This window comes from Mytilus trossulus, chromosome 14 (genome assembly GCF_036588685.1).
Source record: "Mytilus trossulus isolate FHL-02 chromosome 14, PNRI_Mtr1.1.1.hap1, whole genome shotgun sequence".
Taxonomy (NCBI): Eukaryota; Metazoa; Mollusca; class Bivalvia; order Mytilida; family Mytilidae; genus Mytilus; species Mytilus trossulus.
The window spans coordinates 11,923,695-11,950,673 of NC_086386.1; the positions used below are offsets into that span (position 1 = coordinate 11,923,695).

The following is a 26,979-nucleotide window of genomic DNA, read 5'->3' on the forward strand; positions in this document are numbered from 1 at the left end:
AATATAGGCATTTTTTTGCCTGATTAAATCAAATATGTAATGAAAAATATACCTTCATGTGCTACTCTTTTAATTAAATGAGGTCGAAATTTTGTTTATTTTACCTCCTATACATTTATAGGAATATGATTGGTTAATAGCGACCTGTTGAAGACCGTGTATATTCAATATTAGGTTATTAGGGATGCGGTGCTATGTCAATACACGGTTAGTAGTGGATTTACAACTGAGGCATTGTTTGATTATTAAAAAGTATTGAAAGATCTGTTTAATTTTGTTATATCAAGTTTGTTGATAATAGATATTTGTCGTTTACATTAGTTTTTTTTAGCGTAGACCAATTGGAGAAGGTTCTTAAAATTGAACACTTGAACACTTTTTATACAGATATAAGAAGATGTGTTATGATAGCAAGTAAGCCAACTTTAGTCTTAATTCAACAAATAAAGATAGTCAGTAAGATAAATTAGTTACATAGTGTGCTAGTGGCCTAATATGATATATACAGGGTCAGTAAATTCCATATGAGCTTCGCTCTTAATCCATATGGAATTTACTGATCCTGTATATATCATATTAGGTTACACTATCTAACTAATAACATTTGCCCAAAATTAGGATTTGTGGCCGAAAAAACGACATAACTTTTTTTTTTAAAAGATAAACACAAAGTACCATAACAATTTATGCATTTTCTTTTCAGAAATAACTCATATTTATCAAATGGTCATGAATTGAGAAAAAACGTCATTGTTTGCTGTATATTTATCAAAATTAAAAAAAATGGCAATAATTCCAGTTTTATAAAATTTGGTCCACATAATCTCCCTGCAAAATGAACCAAAATATCGTTTTAAAAAAAAAGGGGTCCATGCATCTGTTTTAAAATAAAATCAGTTTGAATGTTAAAAATCAGTCAAAAAATGCATCTTTTCCAGATATGTCACAGTTTGACATCGATAAAAATATCGCATAACACATTATATGAACAACATAATTTGTTTCAGTAAATGGTATATTTTTCTCTTGATCAAACCAAAGATAAAAAAAGGATACATGAATACAGTAACCAAGCATTGTAAACTAATAACAATACTAATTCAGTGTAGCTATAATAGATATGATAAATTATATATAAACATGGATATGGAGAGTTGTCTCATTGGCACTCACACCACATCTTCCTATATCTATGACAAAAGAGTAAAATAGCGAATTTCATTTGATGCATTTCACCTGACCCGACGGGGAGTTGTCTCATTGGCACTCACACCACATCTTCCTATATCAATGACAAAAGAGTAAAATAGCGAATTTCATTTGATGCATATCACCTGACCGGACATAAGTGCAGTCATGAATTTACTAGGTCACAGCTTGTATTTGCCTCGCAATTATAAAAATTCGAAGTATATTTAAAGTTTTAAGTATAATTTAAAATAGTGCAATTATTTTAATGTTGAAAAATATACAGCAAAACTTAACATTTTTTTTCAATTCATGACCATTTGATAAATATGAGTTATTTCTGAACGAAAAATGCATAAATGTTTAAAATACTTATAGAATACAGAAATTACAAAATATTTAACAAAAAACGATTTGTGTTTATCTTTTAAAACAAAAACATTATGTCTTTCGTTCGGCCACAAATCCGAATTTTGAGCAAATATTATTTATTTTGACCTAATTTAACTCAAAAAGTAGCACATGAAGACTGTATATATTTTTGATTCAATCAGGTAAAATATAGCCTATATGTAAATTTTCATCAACTTGTAAATACGGGATCAAAACTATCGTATGCCCTAAAGAGAAATATTACAAAAATGAGAATAATCTGGTTGTGAGTCTCAATAACACATTTTATTAAAAAATTGCCTAGAAAGAGGACTCCACCATGAAATAAGTAGACAAAGCAAGACATTCTCCATGTTTTTTGGAGCCTTTTCTGACTTTTTGTCTTCATTTCTTATATTCTGCTATAACAGAATTAGTCCCTTGGTAAAACTTAATAAATATATAGTGATAAGTAAGTTAAGTTATTTTCTAAGTAGCAACAATAAATTATTTAATTAAAGAGAATGGAAGCCTTTCTGGCACTCTCCGAAATGCGATGTAAATTTACAGACTCATTAAAAATTCCTCGGAGTCTGTAAACTTTCTTATAGATTGTTTCTTCAGCTTGAATACTTCAATATGTATTACATTTATTATAACATTTCTAACATAAACGAGTGAATGTTACCCCAAAGTATTTATTTAATTGGCCTTAAATGTTGAGACTGTATGGGAGGTATAAATGAACCAAATATATACATTATAATGAGAACAAAGAATTCCATTAGGGTTACTTATCATTGTTGATAAGGTTAAATATTGCGGCAGTATCTTTTTGTATACGTTACGTCCTTCCAGACAATTTTGACAGTTGCCGATTTTAAAAACGTTACGAAATTCCGCCAACATGTGGCGTTCGAATAACATCTTTGTTTTCTAGCTTGTTATGAATCCTTCGTTTCTTTATTTACTTGTATTTACATGCTTTATATTGTTGAATCGGTGTCGAGACTTATGACATCGTGGTTGCCTTCTTTTTAATTCATATTTATGTACGTACTGACAGTTATTTACATGATACACCTTGACCGGTAACGAACTATATTCTTACACTCAAGGATAAGGCGTGCTAAGACCTATATAAACCTAATTAAAAAAGCAAAACGAATTTTAACTGCATGATCTTGAAAGATTCCAAGAGGTCATAACAAATACACGAAAACATTTTCAACCGTTTTAACAGATTGTATTTCATTTACCTGTTTTTATTATTATTGATAAAGTTGTTTAGTTAGTTTACATTTTACTCATATTATTGAACTGATTATGACAAAACTTCACATTAAGGGCCAGTCTCCGTAAGAATCAGGAAATTTAGGTAAAAGTTAAAACATGATTAGAAAAAACCCATTGAGCTAATCATGTTATGTAATACTAACCATCATCCTGAGATAAAAAGTATTAGTCTTTCGTGTGTGTGTGTCTGGTAATATCAAATAAGTTTGTTAGAAAATTGGTTAGCATGAAAGCAACTTACATAATTGTCTCCCCTTATTCTTTTTAAATTTCTAGTGCATTTCAACCACATTGTATCTTCTATTACCAGAACAGAAAATGGAAATGAATGTTAATTTTGTGCCTAACTACATATATTTTAGTAAAAAAATAGTCTGGTGACCCATATTTTTTATTTGAATTTTTTTTAAAGCTCATTGTTATGACCATCATATGTCAAATTTATAAAAAAGAATCATTGGACGATTTTTTTGGAATTTTCCGAAAAATAGAAATTTCTAACAAAATCTGTGTTTTTTGTGTGCAGCAGTGTTAATGAAATTGGAGCCGAAATTAATGAATATGAATAAAACTGCCATTATCTGTATTTTATTTACTTTTTAATAATAATTTCAAGAGTGCACACACTGAAATGTCTCGCCTTCTTTACTAATCATTGATATTATGTTGATAGACCTAAAATATAAAGCTTTATTACAACTGTCACATAAACTCAACATTAACCAAAGAAAACTGAACATTGATCAATGAACCATGAAAATGAGGTCAATGTCAGATGAACCATGACAGGCAGACATGTACAGCTAACAATTCTTATATACAAAAAATATTGTTTACTTATTGCTTATAAATTAAGAAAAACAGACAAAAACACAAACAATTAACACTTAGCAATGGACCATGAAAAAGAAGTCAAGGTCAAATAAAACCTGCGTAACAGACATATAGATCATGAAATATTTCCATACACCAAATATTGTTGACTAATGCATAAATTATTAGAAAAATGGACCAAACTCAAAAACTCAACTTTGACCACTGAACCATAAAAATGAGGTCAAGGTCAGATGACACCTGTCAGCTAGTCACTTGTTTCAGTGGTTATAGTCAAGTTTTGGTATTTTGGTCTGTTTTTCTCATACTTTATGCAATATATCTACTATATTTGATGTGTGGAATGATTATAAGGTGTACATGTCTAGCGGGCAGATGTCATCTGAACTTGACCTCATTTTAATGGTTGAATGGTCAAAGTTAAGTTTTTGAGTTTTGGTCTTTTTATCTAATACTATATGCTATAGGTCAACTATATTTGGTGTATGGAAATATTTTATGATCTATATGCATACCTGCCAATTTTTCAAAATGCCCATGGGGGTTTTGCATGCAAGATGGCTGTCATAGTCCTTAAAACCTTCAAGGGGGTCTGCAAAAACATTTTAATGTTGTTTTCTGGCTTTTTTTTTTTTTATACTTCTACAAGCATAAAGACATTGTAAAATTAATTGTTTTGTTAAAATTGGGGATACAATTGCACTTTCAAAATTTCAATTTGGGAGCCTTCATGGGGGAAATCCCCCGCAAATAGTGACAGTTGGCAGGTATGTATATGTCAGTCGCGCAGGTTTTATTTGACCTGGACCTCATTTTCACTGTTCATTGCTCAGCGTTAAGTTTTTGTGTTTTGGTCTATTTTTCTTAAACTATAAGTAATAGGTCAACTATATTTGTTGTAAGGAAGCCTTGTTAGCTCTACATGTCTGCTTGGGATGGTTCATCTGACCTTGACCTCATTTTCGTGGTTCATTGGTCTTTGTTTAGTTATCTTGGTTAATGTTAAGTTTATGTGACAGTTTTTAACAAAGCTGTATACTTCGGACTATCAACATAATATCAATGATAAGTAAAGAAGGCGAGACATTTCAGTGTGTGCACTCTTGAAGAACAAATCTTTCAAAATACTTTCAAAAGCTTGAAAATATCCTTTTTTTTTTTTTACATCAGGTATGTATTTATGCATACCCGTAATGTACCAACTTCGCTGGCCGTTACCATGGAAACAAGTCTGGTGACATACTATTTTTAACTCAAATTTGTATAAAGGCCATTGCGTAGTATATGTATGCAAATTTTAAGAAAAATTAAATGGGGGGAAAAAATTGCTATATCTTTAGGGTGCCACCTCAATGCTTGAAATAAACAGTATAACAATGGAAATTATTTAACAAAAAAACTCTTCTTTAGATGTAATACTACCAAATCATAGTACGTTATATTCGTTGCAAACGAAAAAAGGGATCGAAAAAAAAAATGTTCACTTGAATTTGACAGTTGTAGGAAATAAATCCTCTATTGCATTGCAGTGAGAAAGTTATGGGTCAGAAACATACATTTTGAGTGTTTCTTAGCACTAATATTTGTTTTGTTTTGGTATTTTTATGCTCCACCTACGATAGTAGAGGGGCATTATGTTTTCTGGTCTGTGCGTTCGTTCGTCCGTTCGTCCGTCCGTCTGTCCCGCTTCAGGTTAAAGTTTTTGGTCAAGGTAGTTTTTGATGAAGTTGAAGTCCAATCGACTTCAAACTTGGTACACATGTTCCCTATGATATGATCTTTCCAATTTTAATGCCAAATTAGAGATTTTACCCCAATTTCACGGTCCACTGAACATAGAAAATGATAGTGCGAGTGGGGCATTCGTGTACTGAGGACACATTCTTGTTATAGAATATTTTGGAAACTTGTGACTAACTGGTTACTAAAGCTTACAAAAAAGGACGTTTTGGTATGATTGCCAATGAGACAACTCTCCACAAGAGACCAAAATAACACAGAAATTAACAGCTATTGTTCACTGTACAGCCTTCAACAATGAGCAAAGCCCATCTGCATTGTCAGCTATAAAAGGCCCCGAAATGACAATGTAAAACAATTCAAACGAGAAAAATAACGGTCTAATTTATGTAAAAATTTAACAAAAAACAAGTATGCAACAAATAAACAAACGACAACTGTAAACAGCTAGAACATAATTTGATCGGTTACTTCCAGTGACAGTTATTTTCTCTTCTTCTTCTTCTTCTTCTTCTTCTTCTTCTAGCCATCAATCTTTTGTGCATTTGGGTCTATTAAGGGGTATTTTTTTGGGGGGGGGGGGGGGGCAGAAAGAAGGGAGGGGTTTACTATAGAACCCTAGGGGATTTTATTTTCTAAAATTTTCAAATGAATATAACTTAAAAACTGTAACTGATAAACACACGCAATCTTCAGAAATTATCATAGGACAATAAAACAAATCGCTTGAAATATAGGGGGTTCCACCCCCTTCAATTTGAGAATGTGCTATCATATTGTAAACAGTACATATCCCCACCCCTAAACCATATATATTCTTGAATTGGACGATAAAACAAATCAAACGTATTTTAAGGGAAGTCCCTGGGGGTCATCCCCTACCCGTTCAATTTTAGAATATGCTACTATCTCGTAAACGGTCTATATCCCCACCCCTAAACCATAAGTATTCTTGTAGGGGACAATAAAATAAATCAAATGAAATAAAAAGAAAGTTCCTGGAGTCACCCCACCCCTTTCAATTTGAGAATGTGCTATTAACTTGATAACTGTCCAGATCCCCACCCCTTAACCATATGTTGATACTTTATTTTGGCATTGCAAACGTCATACCTTTATTGACATAAAACAATTTATCCCTGCGATACGCTTTCATAAGTTTGATGTTTTTATTGTTATTTGTTATGTTGTTTTTAACTTTCAACTAGATTTCTGTAACAGTGAGTACCCTCAAATCGTACGTTCGTGATAGTTTGATCTGTTTGCACAATTTGTGATGCATTCTGTAATACAATGTTGACTTATTTTGTGTTTTTTCGTCTCCCTATTTGTAATATATAAACCACCTTTGATAAGTATTTAGTATGACATTACTTTTCACGTCTGTACTAGTATTCAAAACAAAACATTGATCAATTTCGTAAAAAAAAACCTGCTATCTATCTTAATTCATGTTTATGTCCCACCTACGATAGTAGAGGGGCATTATGTTTTCTGGTCTGTGCCTCCGTTCGTCCGTCTGTGCGTCCGTTCGTCCCGCTTCAGGTTAAAGTTTTTGGTCGAGGTAGTTTTTGATGAAGTTGAAGTCCAATCAATTTGAAACTTAGTACACATGTTTCCCATGATATGATCTTTCTAATTTTAATTCCAACTTAAAGTTCTGACCCAAATTTTCACGTTCCACTGAACACAGAAAATGATAGTGCGAGTGGGGCATCCGTGTACTATGGACACATTCTTGTTTAGAAATATTAGTAATACAAAAAAGTCAAAAATATCATTTAATAGAAATTACATTGTATTCCTAACGGTTGCACTTTGTAAATTCAGCTGTTTCAAAAACGTTGCCTCTTTTTGGTAGATATATCATATAGATAAATAGTTTTTTTTTTATAATGTACTGGTTCCCAGATATGGTATCTATGCATCTGCTCATCAAGACATAACTTGCGGATGTTACCAGTATTAACAAGAAGTAATTGCAACAGGATTCTGTTACGAAGTCTCCCAAACAAAGCTCCCATAATTCACTATTCCTATGTAGGCGAGGGGCAAAACAAGGATTCGGAGATTTTTAATGCATCTACCTAACACACGGCTACATGATATATAATTTGAAAGGTCTTTTATCGTACATTCAGAATTGCCTGGTCGTCAAATTGGGATATAGTCACATTTTTCAAAAAACGGCAAAAAAAAGGGGGGGAGGGGAAATATAAGTCATAAGTTTACGATACTGCTCGAAAAATGCAGTTTAAGAACAAATTCATCTGCAGTATAATATGAATTCTAACATGACGTCCTTCAAACGCTTTGAGTACACACCCGTGGTAAAATATAAATATATTTCATGGGCTGTTCCCATTGTACCCCCACGTCATATGTTTTTTAATGAATGAGCGACTCGACGTCATAGAACAATGACGTCAGAATATAAGCAATTTACGGGAAAATACACGCTTGTGAAACGGAAAATCATCACAAGGAAACGTTAACAAATGATGCTAAAATGAGTTATATTAGCCGTTTTTGTATACATATGAGACATATAAGTACAATAATAATTAGATTAATCTAACATTATCTAAATATGTTATTATAAATAGTTTAAGCATCATCATTTATTCAGTTTGCTCCGTTATTTTACGTCAATTTAATAGTGCGTTTATATATTGGAACGGCAAATAATGCCATCACCTAGAGCGCTTCGATCCAAAATAATTGCCGTATTTGTCCTATTAGAATCGAAATAATTCATGGGGGCTTGAATATATCTAGATTTTACCACGGGTTGTCCCTTTATGCCGATATTTTACCCCTCGCTATCGCTCAGGGTAAAATATTTGTCATAAAGGGCCAACCCGTGGTAAAATCACGATATATTCAAGCCCCCATGAATTATTTCTTAAATATATCATTTGACAAACTATAGTCTATCTTATTTTTGTTTCTGAAATATATTTTTTTTTTAAAGTGTTTAAAATGAAAAAATCTCGTATTTTTGTGAAAATCATAATTTTTACGGATATTGACGCAAAACGCTCGGTAATATTTAATTTTGCATCTAAACACACACAATTTCTATTGGTTTAATATTAGTAACATTTATAACTATTTTTTTAAGTTGTAATGTCTCGCCTATCTGGTTTTTCATACCGACAAAATATTGATAAAACTAAATTAAAACATATCGTAAAACTACTTTAAAGCGCATATTTACCATGTTTACAGCACAGTTAAAAATCTATGTTATTTTGGTCTCCTATTAGTTCGACAGTTATAAATACAATATGATTTAATTGTCTTAAGCTTACCAACCACGTCAAGGTCGAAGAACACTAGCAAGGGGTTGTTTTTTTGTTGTTTTTTGTTTTGTTTAGATATTAGCAAGGTGTTGTTTCTTTTTTTTTTTTTTCTTAACTACAACTATCATCGCATACGGAAAAGTACACAACCAATTGGTAGAGTTATTACAAAACACAAAATTAATAATAATATACATATTTACATTGAATAATAGTGAGGCAACTTAAACTTTATGTTGCCTCTTTGCTCAAATGCTCTTTCGCTATTAGTCAATGTTATCGTTTTCATCTTCATCATCGTCATTCATTTGATCTTCTGTAGAGGTTGATTTCGTCTAAAATAGAATAAATATTTTGGCAAGTATCACTGCCCTGACACAGACAAGCTCAGTGCAAGACATTTGCTGCTCTCGGCAAATATATTTCTTGCTACATATTTGTTATCTCTTGCAAGAACATATTAAATCTTGCAGGAAATCGGACGTCATCATGCCTAAAAGTAGACTGGATCTGAGCCATGTGAACTCTTTTTCATCCGTATTCATAAGGAGACAAAGGATTTGGATGAGCGAGATGTAAGGACATCCAAATTTTCGTTTCTAGAAATGACCGCAAAATATGTTCTTTGAATGCAGGTTCACTTGAGTCTTTGCATGTTAGAAGTTTAACACGTAACTTGTTTAAGTCAACATGTGATGAAGCGAAATTGTCATTTGGGTCATACAAGCTTGAAATAAGCTCTCTGGCTACTGACAAAGATGAGGAAAAAGCAATCTTGTCAAACTTTTGGAGATTTGTAAACTTACTTGGAGATTTTCTTATCAACTTGAAAACAGTCTTTTTGCCAAACCCAATCATAGCAGAAAATTGGTATCACAACCAGTTCAAGCATGAACTACAGGGAGAATGTTAGCTAGTAAAGGTGAAAAAGATTCACTTAATTCATTGATTGGTATGTACCTTCTACAGTCCCTAAGAGAATTAGTTGACCCCGTCAAAAACCACATTTGTTCAGTCGACACAAGAATCTTGAAATAATGAACACAGATCACAAGAACATCTGTATCGAAACACTTGACTATGATTCGTCGCCTTATATTCAACTGCTGAATAATTTTGTCAGAGTGTATAACATGAAGCAAGATTCTTGTGTCTGCGTCTTCGTACGAACAGGACAGATCTGGGGATCGATTACATGCTCTCATTGAGAGTTGTCCATCTATTTCATGATTGGAAAATGCGCCAGCAAGAACTAAACATTTATTTTCCTCCTGGAACATATCATACAAATTGCTGCTCAGATAATCTCCAAAGAAAGTAATCAGAGCTTGCTTGTTTTTGTTGCTTGATAGACATTTTTTCCAGTCTGGAACAGTTCGGCCTTCAGCGATATGAAACTTTTTCGTAGTAGTTGTTGCCGATCGTCTATGTCACTCTGCTGATTTTATGGAATGTTCAGTGTCATAGCGATCGAAGACACCAACAACCTTGTCTGTGAATCGGAAGCATGATTGTAAAAGATGGACGAAAGATACCAAAGGGACAATCAAACTCATCAATCGAAAATAAACTGACAACGCCATGGCTAAAAATGAGTGCCTGCATAATGTAAGATTTGGCTAAGTCTCCAAATGTGGACATCCTTTTAACATCAAATGACTGAACTCATGCCATTTCTTATTGGTACGGTAGCACTGTGGTCGATTGGAGGAATGTTAGGGACTGATCCTACTAAATTTTCAAATTGATGGGAAGATCAGACTTATTTGTCTTCCTCATAATTCTATCGTCATAATCTAATGCAGTGGGAATGGGACAAATTAGATAGGACGAAACAGTTTCCACAGATACGTCATCTCTACATTTAGTAAGAGATAGTGCACAGGTAAACACAAGCTCGGGATTCAAATGACAATTTACAACTTGCCCAGATTTGCATTTTAGTGGTACTTTGGGGTTCATATCTTCAAATGTCTTCAGTCCTGATCTTTGTCTTTTGATAGTGATGACTCAACAAATATCTTCATTTTTGTTTTTCAAGTTTCAACTGATTTTAACAGTGAATCTTCAATGTCGTGACTTGCATGGAGACCAGTTGAAATGTTCATATGCTGACGGGGTGATTATCAACGTCAAACGGATTTGTCATATTTTCTGTTATATACACAGTTAGATCGTCTACATATTTATATCCCTTTTTATTGCAGCTGGTTTTGCTTCATCGTGACATTGGTCACCAACCTGCACAAGACACGCACGTGCTTTCACTGCCGATGTTGTCTGACTAAGCACATGCCTTGTAAGATTCAATCTTATCATTCTTTGTTTAACCAACAATGCCTCTAATGTATCAACCTCACTCAAAAACAACCTTAACACATCATCTTGTCTTTGTCTTAATCTAACAACATTCATATAATTTCAGTCGGTTGATTTTATGAATTAGAATGAAATTATTTTCTTCTGAATTGTCTGCCCATGTAGGTGGCGTTTAGGTTAAGTGGTTTGTGTGATTTGGCGGTTAAATCATTCGGCACGACAGGGTCTACTCGATAGGTCACGTTAATTTTTCTTGCTATGTTAGTTGATTAGTACGTTCGAATTAAGTCTTGGATTATGAAGGTGAACCCGATATTTCATTGAGAACTGTTTTAACTGCTTTAAATCAACAAAGTAAAGGTATTGAGTCGGCAATTATTGGTGGTAGAGAGAAATTTGGTGGACTTGGATAAGTTACAGTGTGCTGATCAGTTGATGGAGTACCACTGCCAGGTGAAGAGAAAAGAAAAAGGGAAGACTTCAGGGAACATACTGCTATTGTGGGTCCTACACACACTTCAGGTCCAGCAGTCCGTATGTCAACAATAGTAAATTACCCACCAAACCTGGCCTCAGTGAAATTTTGAAAGATGAGTATTTAAATTATCTATACATTTTAGCTATAATAGATAATTGTATTGGTTATAATTTGACCAATGATTTTATTGAATATCAAGTAGGTCAACCTGATATTATTGTTAAGGATAGACTTAGCAGAAATATTCAATTTTAGATGGATATTGATACGCCTATATTTATTATAGATACTATTAGAGATGATTGTATATTACCTTTCTATTCAAATACAATATCGATTATTGTTTGTCAAATAATTTATTATTTTTAAGATACCTCTTTTGTTAAATCAGCGATTACTAATTTATTAGCTATGATTTAATTGTAGGGATCTCAAATATTCACTTTGTTGTGAATCCGTTAACTATTTCTATTCAGTTAAACAACACGTTTAAAATCAGATTTGAGACAGAATATGACAGGTATTTGCGGAAGACAAGTGTAAATTTTGAAGATATGCGTATTGCAAAACATTGCATTTATACCAATTCATATGCGTTTAAGTATGTTACACATTAGTCTATATGTTTCCACCTCATACGAAATATCTATGATTTGTATGGGACTTTAACGGTGTTTCTGCTTGTTATAGTTTTACTAGAATATCTCTTTAAAATAGAGAGGAGAAAATAAGCGGATAATTATGTACTTAGACGATGCCTTCGGTGCACATGACGGTGAGGAATTATGCAATACTACAAGTAGCGGTAGTATACCCAAGGCTGAGACGTTTGTGGACTACTATTAAAACCTTATATTTTCATGGGCTAAGATAAAGGAGTTTTTACTATTACTGACAATTATATAAACAAGATAATGAATATCATTTCATACATTGATTTGTGTTTAGCAAAAACGGAAAGTATTTGTTAGGGAGATATAGCTTCTTTGGTAGCCATGACAGCTTAATATATCTATTTCTCAAGTTATAGGCAATATTGTATATTTATTGACAAAACATTTGTCTAATGATATAAATAGTGTTCATTCATACAGGAACAGTAATATGCATTTATTTTTAGACAGTATTGGTCTTATTAATAAAAAGATTTAAGGTTTTACAGCTAATACATTAATGCTAGCAAGACAAATCTTTGTTTGGCTTGCTTGCTTTGCTTGTATCAATGTTTGCTCAAGCATGACAATTAAGATAGGCGGGGCTTCAGCTTGTATACATCATACTTAAATTTTGTTGGACGTTATGTTTGAAGTTAGGACACTAAATTTTAAAACATCACAGGATGACAAATATAAAGCACAATCGTAGAAATGGAAGCCAAAAAAATGTATTTGTTTTTTTCACGAAGTATGCATTTTCATCATCCAACTGAAAAGACTGTCGTCAAGTACTTTTAGAAAAATAAAATAGCTATTCGAACACACCTACTCTGATTTAGTGATTCATTACATAGGTATTTCATTTGACCCATATATGTCATCTTTTAGTACTGTGATTTGTTCATGTTATAAAGTCAACCGCTGTAGCTTTGCTATATAAAATGATAGATTCTGAAGCGAGATGATGTATCAAATGTTCTTCCTTTGTACGTTGTTTAGACAAATTATTCATCTCAAACACACCCTAACATAAGAGGGTTCGCTCGATTTTCTCTTTTTGATACAATTGTTACCAATTTTTTTCTTTTTTTTCTTGAGTCACGTAATAGAAGGACAGACACAGAAATAAGAAAACTTATAGATTGATATATTATCTGTCCGTATTAATTCAAAAAAAAATTGGAGGTATTTTCTTCATCCAACTTGATAGATAACCATGTCGTCGACTTGATATCTAACTGTTCTGCTTAACTATGTAATAGATAAATTGAAAACTTATGCAAATGGATGGTTTTTTTTTTTTACAATAAAACACTTCGTATTTGAGAAGAAAATTGTTATTTTATTTGTTTCTATTCACTTTAAAAAAAATTCTTACTAAAGTAAACATAACAGAAAGCACTTGTCGCCTTCTCTATAAACATAGAATAATCAGTTTGAAGGTTTACAAGCAAAATTAATCCAAAGTGCGCAATATTCAATAACAATAGACATAATAAATAAAAGGGATACATTAAGTCATCCCCCCTTCTTAAGTTATCCCTTTTATTAGAAAATCAAGTGCACCTTCTTATGTTAGGGTGTGTTTGAGATTAATATTTTGTGTTGAAAACGTACAAAGAAAGAACATTTGATACATCATCTCGCTTCAGATTCTATCATTTTTATATAGCATAGCTACAGGTTGACTTTATAACATAAAGAAATAACAGTACTGAAAGATGACATATATGGGTCAAATGAAATACCTATGTAATGAATCACTAAATCAGAGTAGGTGTGTTCGAATAGCTATTTGGTTTTACTACAAGTACTTGACGACAGTCTTCTCATTTGGATGATGAAAATGCATATCTTCGAGAAAAAACAAATACATTTTTTGGCTTCCATTTCTACTATTGCGCTTTATATTTGTCATCTTGACTGTGATGTTTTAAAATTTAGTGTCCTAAACTTCAAACATAACGTCCAATAAAATTTAAGTATGATGTATACAAGCTGAAGCCCCGCCTATCTTAATTGTCATGCTTGAGCAAACATTGATACAAGCAAAGCAAGCAAGCCAAACAAAGATTTGTCTTGCTAGCATTAATGTATTAGCTGTAAATGCACATGAAGCCAATATGAACCTTTAAAATCTGAAGTTCCTGGCAGACTATAGCGTACAGTGAAAACCCATGTAATATTGTTCACGATATGTGGTTTATAGAATGTGAGGTTTCTACAAGTTCGAAATGGAAGGAGTTCACAGTAGTGAAAAAATGTATTTTTGTCGTTGATAAACTTTTTAGCTTGCAACAGTATAAGATTACTAGTAACCACAACTAAAATGTTGTTAGTAAAAGGAGCACGACATCAGTATTGCAAAAATTTGATTTTAGACATTTTAGCACATATATATTGCACAATGCTTATATTAATATGGTAGTGAGTCTACGTACTGAGGATAAGAAAGCAGTTTATCTTAGTCGGATTGTTGATTAACATGATTGGCTACTGGCTAATTCTGAATTTGTATTTCAGATAGTTGAATCCCTTAGGGGACTTCATGAGGTTGATTAGTTTGCCTCTGATGGCAATTTTTAAATTGAGTTTTTTATTCCAGATTTTGGAATGTGAATTCGTCAGGTATTGACGCTTTCACGGTTGATTGGCGAGGGATTAACGGGTTTTTCGTTTCCCCTATTTCTTTGTTCCCACAAGAATTAATGTATTTTCGACAGTGAAAATTAATGTTTTACTTTATACTGGCTCTCTGCTGGGTTTTTGGCTAAAGCTTTTTCTATATGGTGATGGTTTTTTCTATATGGTGATGGTTTTTTCTATATGGTGATGGTTTCTTTTCTGAAGTGACAAATTTTATGGATCTTTCTACTTACAGACATGCTTTTATAGCTGGTAGAGTAAAAAGACCATATTTGGCAATGTTGATTTAACATTTGCATATTTAATAGCATTAATGATGGATTTTTCATCCAGTCATAGATCACTTTGATGTGAGCATGTATAATATCACTTTGATGTGAGCATGTATTATAGATCACTTTGATGTGAGCATGTATATGATAGATCTCTCTTGATCTTTCTTGATCTCTTGGTATAGATTACTAGATTTACTAGATTTGAATGTCAGTTTTCATATGAATTTGGTGGACAATTAGATGGATAGTACTTAGCTGATAGTTATAATTTTAGATTGCTTTTATAAGTTATATTTCATTTTTTAATTACAAATATATTTTTGCAGGCACTCACCGGAAGAATTGCAGAAGTAACCTGCTTCACTAGTTAGCAAGTAAATTTTCTCTCAGGACTAATGTAGGAATCTTAGTAGTTTCTTCTATAAAGGATATTATCCGAGTATTTTACGCTGGAATAATTGGGCTGCATCAAACAGAATTGAAAGTGGTTATACTGTACCAGCAAAAGCTATTTACGTTGGTTTATATTTAGCTGTATTGACACATTCGAGAAATATTGTTAGTCCAGTTGAACAACCGTTTTACTCTTTACATTGGATACATTCTCTTATTGGATCATCACGTGTACCGACGAATTCGTCTTTAGTAACTAACCTACTAGAAGATGTGAAGCGTAGCTTGCCTACTCCTACGAATATAAATGAGTCTGTTTCAGTAGAATTACTGCATATAATGTGGGTTGTTATGTTTTCTTTTGGTGACTTGTATAATCAGCGTATTTGATATTTGTACGTGTTTCAGTGCTTTTGCGAGTTGAGTAGCTATCTATTCGACGAAGTTATTACTTTAAGTTATTTTAGATCATTATATGTCTATTGTCATTTAACGTTTCAAAACAGGCGTATACAGATTGAGAGAAGGCGATTCAGTGTCATTCGTATAAGTGTCAGTGAAACATTTGATTTATTTCTGCATTGGGCTGATTTTTCTAGCTATTTTGATGAGGTTACTTCTTTATTTATTTTATTCTATTTTTTGTTTGGATTTTTTCCAAATGTTTAGATGTTGATGTTTTACGTAAAAGAATACGCCAGTGTCATACTATAGGATGCGCGAGCTCTTTATTGAAGTGTTTTGTCGTAAGGTCTTGAAAGTGTTATGAGTTTCACAGTTTTAGGTCTGAAGGTGCTAGTGCTTGTGCTAATTTAGGTTTAAAGTTTATAGAGACACGGTAGATGGTGTTCCGAAACGGTAAACGATATTATCGTGAAGGATTCTTTGGATAATTTCTAGCATTATATTTTCAGATCTTTATCAAGTTTATTACATGATATAGATCACCATTTTATATTTTCCCGTTCTTTGTGTTTTCGGCCCTCGGCTCTGTCGTGTGGTATTGCACTTTACTATGCTTTGTTATTTATAAGTATGATTATTATCAGTGGTTGTGGTATATGGGTGTTAACGGAAGAAGAAATATAATTTCAGTCGGTTGATTTTATGAATTAGAATGAAATTATTTTCTTATGAATTGTCTGCCCATATAGGTGGCGTTTAGGTTAAGTGGTTTGTGTGATTTGGCGGTTAAATCATTCGGCACGACAGGGTCTACTCGATAGGTCACGTTAATTTTTACATCCATGCTATAAGTTATTTTGTATCATGCATTAAGAGATCGATTGTTTACAAATGCATGTGTGTATTGAAATACTAGTACTCATAATATATATAATATATATATCTAGTGGGAAGGCTATAGTGAAGGCGATTTGGTGTCACGATATCTCAGTAGCATAGGTTCGTATCCCGGCGAGGGAAGAACAAGAATTTGCGGAAGCAAATTTACAGATCTAACATAATTTGGTTGATGTTTAGACGAGTTGTATATATATCTATATAAATGATGACTTTTCGTACTGATTCGAAATTTATATACAATAAATATTTAATGGTTGTTATTAAACCAGCCCTCGGCTCTGTCGTGTGGTATTGCACTTTACTATGTTTTGTTATTTATAAGTATGATTATTATCAGTGGTTGTGGTATATGGGTGTTAACGGAAGAAGAAATTAAGGTTGTGAAACCTCTATTAGTTGTCATACTGAGAGTATCTTGTGTGATATTTTGACATATTATACAGCGTTGCTAATTTATGGACATGCGACCGCGCTTCATTGGAAGTGGCGCACATTTCACAGGACTTGGACACTCATCAATGATAAGTAATTATGACATGTATGACATGTATGATAATATTCAAGTATATACTATTCTACAAAATGCAGTCTGCTGCTTACATATCACATGCCAATATCGTTAGTAATGGTTAAAGTGGTCTTTTGGTAACACATATACGAATATTTATCTAGTATTATGTTAAAACACGATTTGTGCTTTGGAAACTCAAGTGTTACCAATGCATATTAGATACTAGATTTATATAAACTTTTAGCGTCTAGGATAAACACGATACAGATCCGGAATACCGTTTAATAATGCAGATTTTAGAAAAGTCGTCAAACATTTATTATCGATCATTGAGCTTCGATGTGTGTCGCAATCTTTTCAGGGTATATGGAATTAATAAAAACAAAACATATAAGAGTTTTAATAAGTCATTGACACTGACAATCTAAACAAATATGGTATTTTTTTACATTTTAGGGTTGGTCTTACAGATGCCTCAGAATCTACTATTTTTTTATAAAGTCTTCTTTTTTTGGATTCCATGTCTTTTTATAATGTATTCAAAGCTATCTTAGATAAATAATAATAAATAATAAAATAATAATTAATAATATATTTACAATAATGCCGATATATGCAATGTTAAATGTCACCGTATAATCCAAAGTAATTCGACATGTCTGTGTTCTCGTGAGATTTGCAAGAAACATGACCATAGGGAACTTTGACGACCACCCAAATCGTATGCTCTAGAAGTTTTTCTTTCGATTGATACCAAAATTAGCTGTGTGTTCGATAGGTGCATTAAAAACCTTAACGAGAGGCTTTTTCTCAAATCGGCGCTCGCCTAATGGTCCCACCCACTTACAAATATTCAAACAGGAGGGGGCTGATGTTACCACTAGGGACTTTGGTTTGTTTTATTGTCCCATACAAGAATATATAAGAGTTATTGATAAGAGAGAACAGTCTAAATGACTAACCTTTTTTTAACGATTTTCCAGTTAATGTCTACTATCTTGATTATAAATAGTTTAAGTAAAACTATAAAGAGAAAAACATGACAAAAAATACAAGCTTTAGCTAGGCAAAAATGCAAATACAATCGAAAATATCGGATGACTATGTTATGGAGTAAAAACCCTAAACAAATAATTTTTACTTATTTTTAAGACAACCACACTATAATTTACTTAACTCGAAGGCTTCAGAAAAGCTGTAGGTTTGTGTTTTAATTTAAAAGAATCTAAATATCAACAGTTATATATTTACCAGATAAAAGGTTCAGACTCTGAAGTTTTTCTTTTAAGACCCATATAAGAGTTATAAACTATATATTAACAGGCTGGTATAAACAGTGGCCAGTTGAGTATTGCCTTAGAGCCCGAGGCTGCTGCTATTTACTGCCAACACCTTAAGACTGACAGACAGGAAAAGAATACATTTGCGTCTACAGTTAAAGCAGGAATGAAGTACATGATAGTTGACCTTGGAGGTAAAGAATTTTGACATTGACAGGGGGAGAAACACAATTTTAGATAGTTATTTTATCGTTACATATGCCATGCAAGTGTGCTGCTGATTTAAAAAAAAACAACGGATATTTCTGTAATCAAGTATACTAAATCACCAAGTAACCAACAATCAATCAATCTGAAAAAAATTAATAGAAAACAAGTTTTTCCTGAACAAGACATGTGTAAACATTGTAATACATGATTCACCATATACACAGTGTAGATACTATTCTGTACGCTATCCGGAAGTCGCGATTTTCGAAGCGAGGATTTCAAACTGGCTAATAGAACGGTTTTGTTTTGGGTGCTTTTTCTCATCATTTGTTTACTCCTATATCTATAAAGTGCTTTGTACATCTTAAATGTATGTACAACATCATAAATGTCAGTAACTGTAACAAAAACATGCAGTAGAATATAAAATATACGCGTGCATCCCACCAACTTCATAGAAAAAAGTGAAATCGATTGACAATTTTGCTCTCGTAGTACAAAGCAAATAATCTTTTATTGCAAATATTTGCATCAGTTTACAGTAAAATATATATTGTTTCAATATTCCTACCGTATTTAAGTAGAATGTTCGTATTTCAAATAAAAAATATGTTTTCATTGAGGATCCCAAAATAAATTACTGTACGATCAGTCTAAAACTGACTGTATTCTAGTAGCGATTTCAGATTTTTTGTCTGTATGACCAGTCGTGATTTTGAAGAAAAAAACAACAGCAAATGGAAGTTTTTAACGACCTTGACTGAAAAACAACGGCAATTTGAAGGTATATACGTGTCTATGTGATATATTTTATGATTGTGTCCATGGAACTATAACGTGTAACTTCTTTCATCAGACAATACAAATATATTTCTGATGATTTTTGTAGACGGCAAAATAATTATATTTTTGTTTCGTCAGTCTTACTTAAAATCAAATGCCTATAAAGCAATACATGATTCGCTTGTGGACTTTGTATTAGTGTGTCGTTGCAGTTATCTGTTTAACTATTACATTTTAAAGACTATTTACACCGTCTACCGTTGACCAATTGGTGATTATACATACATCAAGCATGTCTCTTTTAAAATGACAAAAAAAATAGATAGAGAAAGCTTTGTTTAAAAACTTTAGGTATTGAGGAAAGAATTAACGAAATAATACCCCGCCACTTCTATAGTCCATGTTTTGGAAAAAAATAAACCACCAGAAAACCTAAATTATAGGTACACAGGGGCATCATTCAATAACGAATATGAGAAAGTTTATACTTTTATTAATACTAGTACTAGTATATGGTAAGTTTTTGAAAGTTGCGTATAGTAAGCGGGTACCAACCAATAAGGTAGTGGAAAAGTCCATATCATGGAAATAAAAAACTGATGATATTTCGAAAAAACAAAATAAGAGGTACACAATTGAATTAAATGATAAGGAATCTGAAAAATATTCATTAATTTATGACAAGTGTCTGAAGGAAGTTGTGGATATAAAATAGGTACGCCCAATATGAGGTTATGACAAAGTCCGTATTTTAGATAGAGAAACATCAAAAATATTTTTACAAAAAAATCGAAATAGAAGGTCCATAGTACATTAATAGATTAAAAATGGAGCGATTTTAGAAAAGTTTAACAATTCGTTTTGGAGGTCACAGTTGGAAATACCTGATGGGTGCCCCCATATAATGCAATGTTCAAGTCCGTATCTTATATAAAGAAACCCCTTAAAATATTTTTAATAAAATAAGAAATATATCCCTTTTTTTTTTATATAAATAAGGCCGTTAATTTTCTCGTTTGAATTGTTTTACATTGTCATTTCGGGGCTTTTTATAGCCGACTTTGTGGTATTGGCTTTGCTTATTGTTGAAGGCCATACGTAACGGTGGCCTATATTTGTTAATAGCTGTGTCATTTTGATCTCTTGTGGACGGTTGACTCATTGGCAATCATACCGCATCTTCTTTTTTATATTATAATTTATGATACGGAATCCAAGTAAAAAATAATTAATAGTTATACCAGTGACGGATTCAAGAAAATTGGGATCCGGCGGTTTGAAACTCTTTTTTAACTTTCAATGCATTTGTATGGGAACATATATTTGGTATCCTCTTTTCTCCTGGATTGGACCCCCTCTCCATTTAAAAATGTCTGGAAACCCCAATGTATATTAAAAGGTTTATGAGGAGATGCGCTTGCAAAACCGGCGAAACATGTTGTACCAGTCCAACGGACGAACGGAAAGACGGACATCATTATCACTATAAACCATCGCTTTACAAAGTGGTGTACAATTGAGTATGAAAGAGACAGAACAAAGTCAAGGAACTGTGATCAATTATAGGCTACAGTACGGCCTCGAATGTTTGTAAATTCATGCATTTTTATATAGTAACAATTAAATCTGTGTGTTTGTACAATTTTAAGTATAACGGAGGACATTCCTGAAACTTCTATAAACAAACAAATTTTAACCTTCTTCTTATTTCAGCCACATTCAAACATCCTTATACTTAATGTAGTAAGTCGAGTACACCCTATCAAGCTAAAACATGTTTGAAAAGTTTACAGGATGTGCATTTATTAAAATATATTTGTGTTATTTAGAAAAATGACATCTTCTAATGTATCGTAAATAACTTTGAAATCACTACTAGAATACAGTGAAATAAAGACTGATCATACAGTTTCAAAATATACAAGCTCGACTGATCGTACAGTGAGAAATTCAAACAAGTGTAATTTTCTTATTTCTGGCTTCAAAGATCTGGCTGAAACTTTTACCACCACTTAAAATATACTCTATTTAGTAAATTAAGTCTGGATTTTACGTTAATTTGTACAGTAAGAGTGCAAAAAGATTGTATTTAGGTTCACCGACTGATTTTCCTTAGTGATGCACTTGAAAATCTCTTAATTAAGGCAAAGATACGAATAATGAATGTGCTAAATTTAATTATAAACCATTTGTGAATATCGATGTCAGCTGAATTAATCATTAAGCAATGTACAGATGAACATCTTACCGTTTAATATAGTATATCCGACAAATTTGAAATGTGATCCAAAACGTTCTCGCTTCGAAAATCGCGACTTCCGGAAAGCGTACAGAATAGTATCTACACTGTGATATACTCTTCTCTTAAATAACTCAAAACTACACGACTTTTTGTTTTAATTCGGTTTATTTTCCAATCAACCTATCTGTACACCGGGTGTATCACTGTATCAGACTAAACTTTTGGTTTATGAAACTAAGTACACAAGTGGCAATGAGAGATCCTCCTATAAATATATTGCAAGTCATCTGTGCGTTTTAACCTAACAGATATTACAACAGAGACCAAATATCTATGTTGTTATGGGCATGATGCAGCATTATCTAAGAAAAACTCAAACAAGCATTACATTTGCTAATATTCGTTTATAAAGATTCAAAATATCTTAATCTAAAAAGGTAGATTAAATGATATTTAAGGTAGATGGCATAGAATTTTTTTAATAATTTGTCAAAATGTACACAAAATGTAGTTTACATCATGGTTTTAAAAAATCAGTAAAAAGAATGTGTGACGGTGCTTATTTTCACTTGACAGGTTGTGCAAAATTGACAGATTTTGTATAGATTATGCAAGAAAAAAATCAATTCTCGAGGGTATTTAAATTTCACAACACTTTTTTTCATTATAAATTTTATTTATTACTTTACAAGATTGATCGTTTATATAAATATACAGTGTTAATTTCAATTGTTTAACCTAAGCGTACATTATAGATAAATAAATTGAATGAAAACTACGGTTCCTCATTTGTGCATTGGAATTAAAAGTTCGATTGGTATCATTACTTTCTTTAGTTTACAACTCTGTCTTGTATTGTTCTGGTCGTAATATTTCAAATATTCAATTTCATGACTGTATCATGTGTTTCCATAAGTTTACCATAGTACTATCATATGGTTGGGTTAAGAATTAAATGTAAACCCTTAGGCTAGTTTTTACTGTTTTAATGTCTAATCTTACCGTTTTAATTTCTTGACATAACTGCATGACTCGATTCTCAATTATATGTGTTAAGATAATCGTTGCAAAGAACCCTGCTCAAACGTTAGTGAAAGACAGGGTTAACTTTGCATTGTTGCGAGAGTTTATATTCTTTGTTGAAGGCAATTGTAGTGACCTACAATACAAGCACCATTCAATTGAGTTTAGTTATATGTTTTGTGTTAATGTCTCTGCCCTAGGTTTCTATATTTTGCATGTGTAGTGCATCATGACAAGACATTGTTACGTGTACCATGATGAGCTTTCGTGCAAGACTGCTGTGTGTATTTTTACATGGAACATTTGATCAGACTTTGACTTTTTTTTTAAACTCCTGACCTACATGTATGCACGTTGGGTGTGTCATCATGTTGCAGTGTGTTCCTCTGTATATTACCTTGACCTCAAAATATAATTTTCAATTGACCTTGCTTCTGAATATGTGGCATGTAGATGTATTGTCATAAGATGATGAGGATAATGGCACAGACACTTCATGTGAGCTTCTTGACCTTTGACCTGAATGTAAAACTTGTATATTTTGTTTGAATTAAATGGAGAATTAACTGTATGATTGGCACTCGTACCACATCTTCTAAGATAAATTAGATATTATACATAAGATATATTGTTAGTTTAGTGTACCAAGATGACCCTTTTATCAAATTCCGCTTTGTGTTTTTTTTACAAGGAACTCTTGACCAGATTTTGACTTTTTTACTCTTGACCTTTGCATACTGGGTGTATCTATTGGTATGATTACCTTGACGTCAAGTCAGGAGTCTCTGGTTTTTGTTAGTTTTGTATGTTTTTAATTGTAAGTTTATTTATAAGTTTGAAATGGTACACATTTTGTTAAGGGCCATCTGAAGCCCGCCTCTGGGAAAGGGATTTTCTCGCTCTGTCGAAGATATAAAAAAGAAGATGTGGTATGGTGCCAATGAGACAACTATCCACAAAAAACCAAAATGACACAGACATTAACAATTATAGGCCACCGTACAGCCTTCAACAATGAGCAAAACCCATACCGCATAGTCAGCTATGAGGACCCATAAGTAGCCTTTGACTGCTTTCTTTTCTTTTTACAGGGTTACTGTCTCTTTTACACATTCCTCATTTCCATTCTCAATTTTTAAGAATGTTTGGTTCAGATGAAACTTAATCCTTTAATTTCCGTGAATAACAAGTAAGAAAATTTACTGCTTCAGTAGCATCGTGTGCTGCCAGTTGTAATAGATAATGCAAAATGGTTCAACCATTTTCCCAGAGATTTCATTTCATGGATATGTAGGTATAGATAGTCTGCTTTTACATCATAAAAATTAACACAAAAGGTATATGCATATCAATGAACTGAACTCAATGCTAAGAACCATTAAAGTACACTTAGACAGAGAGCTCAATCTAGTGAAACACTTTGTTAAGTTGGTCACATTTAACTTGAAATATTACTGTCTATTACCAAACTGCACCGAGATCCTGAAAAAAATGTGCAAGTTAAGTCTATTTAAAAAAGAATTCAATGGAAGTAAATAAGCTGATTACTGAAATAAATGTAGAATATGTCTATTAATCACAGATGCCCCTGCTTGTGAAAAAAAATAGTAAACTTCCACATATAGATGCAGGATTCGCATAATTTTTACCGTTTTGTGACCATAAGCAATGTGAATAAGTTTTAGAACATTCGGCGGAGGAAAATTAAAGTTAAAGAACGGAAACAATAGATTAAGCAGTTTTCCTATCTCAAGACATTTGTTCCATTGATTTTGTGTTGAGGTGGGGATTCTGCTTACATTTTCAACCCCGCCTTATTCGGTATGTATGTGATTGTGGTAAGTCAGGAGCCTGTAATTCAATGAATTTTGTTACATACTTGTTTTTCGGTCATTTTTTAGCTCACCTGACCTGAAAGGTCAAGTGAGCTTTTCTCATCACTTGGCGTCCGTCGTCCGTCGTCCTGCGTCCGTCGTCCGTCGTCCGTCGTCTGTCGTCCGTCGTCCGTAAACTTTTACAAAAATCTTCTCCTCTGAAACTACTAGGCCAAATTTAACCAAACTTGGCCACAATCATCCTTGGGGTATCTAGTTTAAAAAATGTGTCCAGTGACCTGGCCATCCAACCAAGATGGCCGCCATGTCTAAAAATAGAACACAGGGGTAAAATGTATATTTTGGCTTATATCTTTGAAACCAAAACATTTAGAGCAAATCTGACAAGGTGTAAAATTGTTAATCAGGTCAAGATCTATCTGCCTTACAATTTTCAGATGAATCGGACAACCCATTGTTAGGTTGCTGCCCCTGAATTGGTTATTTTAAGGAAATTTTGAAGTTTTTGGTTATTATCTTGAATACTATTATAGATAGAGATAAACTGTAAACGGCAATAATGTTCAGCAAAGTAGGATCTACAAATAAGTCTGCATGATCAAAATTGTCAGTCAACCCCTTAAGGAGTTATAATGATTGCCCTTTATAGTAAATTTTTAACAAATTTTCGTCAGTTTTTGTAACTTGTACAAAAATCTTCTTCTCTGAAACTACATGGCCAAATTAAACCAAACTTGGCCATAATTATCATTGTGGTATATAGTTTAAGAAATGTGTCTGATGACACAGCCTTCCAAACAAAATGGCCGACATGGCTAAAATTAGAACATAATGGTAAAATGCAGTTTTTGATTTATATCTTTAAAACTAAGACATTTAGGGCAAATCTTTCAAGATTTAAATGTCCATCAGCATAAGATCTATCCCCTTGCAAATTTTCAGATGAATCTGACAACTCGTTGTTTGGTTGCTGCCCTAAAATTGGTAATTTTAAGGAAATTTTGCAGTTTTTGGTTATTATCTTGAATACTATTATAGATAGAGATAAACTGTAAACAGCAATTTTGTTCAGCAAAGTAGGATCTACAAATAAGTCAACATGATAAAAATTGTAAGAGTACCCCTTAAGGAGTTATTGCCCTTTATAGTCAATTTTGAACAACTTTTCGTCATTTTTGTAACTTGTACAAAAATCTTCTTTTCTAAAACTATGGGCCATATTAAACTAAATGTGGCCACAATCATTACTATGGTATCTATTTAAAAAAAAGTGTCTAATGACCTCACCTACCAACCAAGATGACCGACATCAGTAAATACAGTAACAGGTGAGCGACACAGGCTCTTGAGAGCCTCTAGTTGTACATAAATTTGTTCGTTTATTTTTTCGTACAATGTAGTTTCATTGCTGACTATATGCGGTATTGGCTTTGCTCATTGTTGAAAGCTGTATATGACCTATAGTTGTTAGTTTTTGTGTTTTCTGGTCTTTTGTGGAGAGTTCGCATTGATACTCATGCCACATAAGGGGGAGGGTTGGGACCCCTTTACATTTTTAACCTCGCCTTATTTTATATGCACGTGCCTATCTTGTTTTTCGTTTATTTTTTGTACATAAATTAGACCGTTTGTTTTCTCGTTTGAATTGTTTTACATTTTCATGTCGGTGCCTCTAATAGCTGACTTTGCGGTATGAACCTTGCTCATTGTTGAATACCGTGTGGTGACCTAGGCTACATTGTATAATTGTTAATTTCTGTGTCATTTAGTCTCTTGTGAAGAGTTCTCATTAGCACTCATCCACCACCTTCTTTTATATATTGTGTATAAGTTTTGTAGTATTTGGTTGAGGCAAACTAAAGTAAAAAGAGCGGAACCCGTTTTTATGGGACGTTCGGGACAGACGGACTAGTGTAACTCTTTATGTTCCTAAATCATGGCGCCAACACAGAAGTTCTTACTATTGTGCTTTTGATACACATCCCACTAGCTCTGTCATTAACACTTGTTCACATAATTTTATTATAAAAATATTCAATTTTAATCTTGATTTCTTTATTTTTGGCCGAATGATTATATGCATGTCCTTCACAACGACTGAATGAGTATCAAATTTGACCAATTTATTGTACATAATTATACATTTTATTATATTTTATAACTGTTTTTCCCAACTTATTAAAGCTTACCAACTTATTGATCATAACTTTCATTTATATGTCTGTTAAAATTCTGTTTTGAACAAAAAGATTTCTTACATATATTTCACATGTATTTCTTTCAAATCT

At 32.7% G+C, this 26,979-nt stretch overlaps 1 protein-coding gene across 1 annotated transcript in view; it reads left to right on the forward strand.

The window, feature by feature from the left end:
• The window catches only part of LOC134697481 (heat shock 70 kDa protein 12A-like), a 73,377-nt gene that overhangs the window by 20,998 nt on the left and 25,400 nt on the right, over window positions 1-26,979 (forward strand). The window contains exon 5 of the mRNA XM_063559760.1: window positions 18,642-18,792. Within this exon, the coding sequence (XP_063415830.1) occupies window positions 18,642-18,792 (151 nt within the window). The remainder of the gene's footprint in view (window positions 1-18,641; window positions 18,793-26,979) is intronic.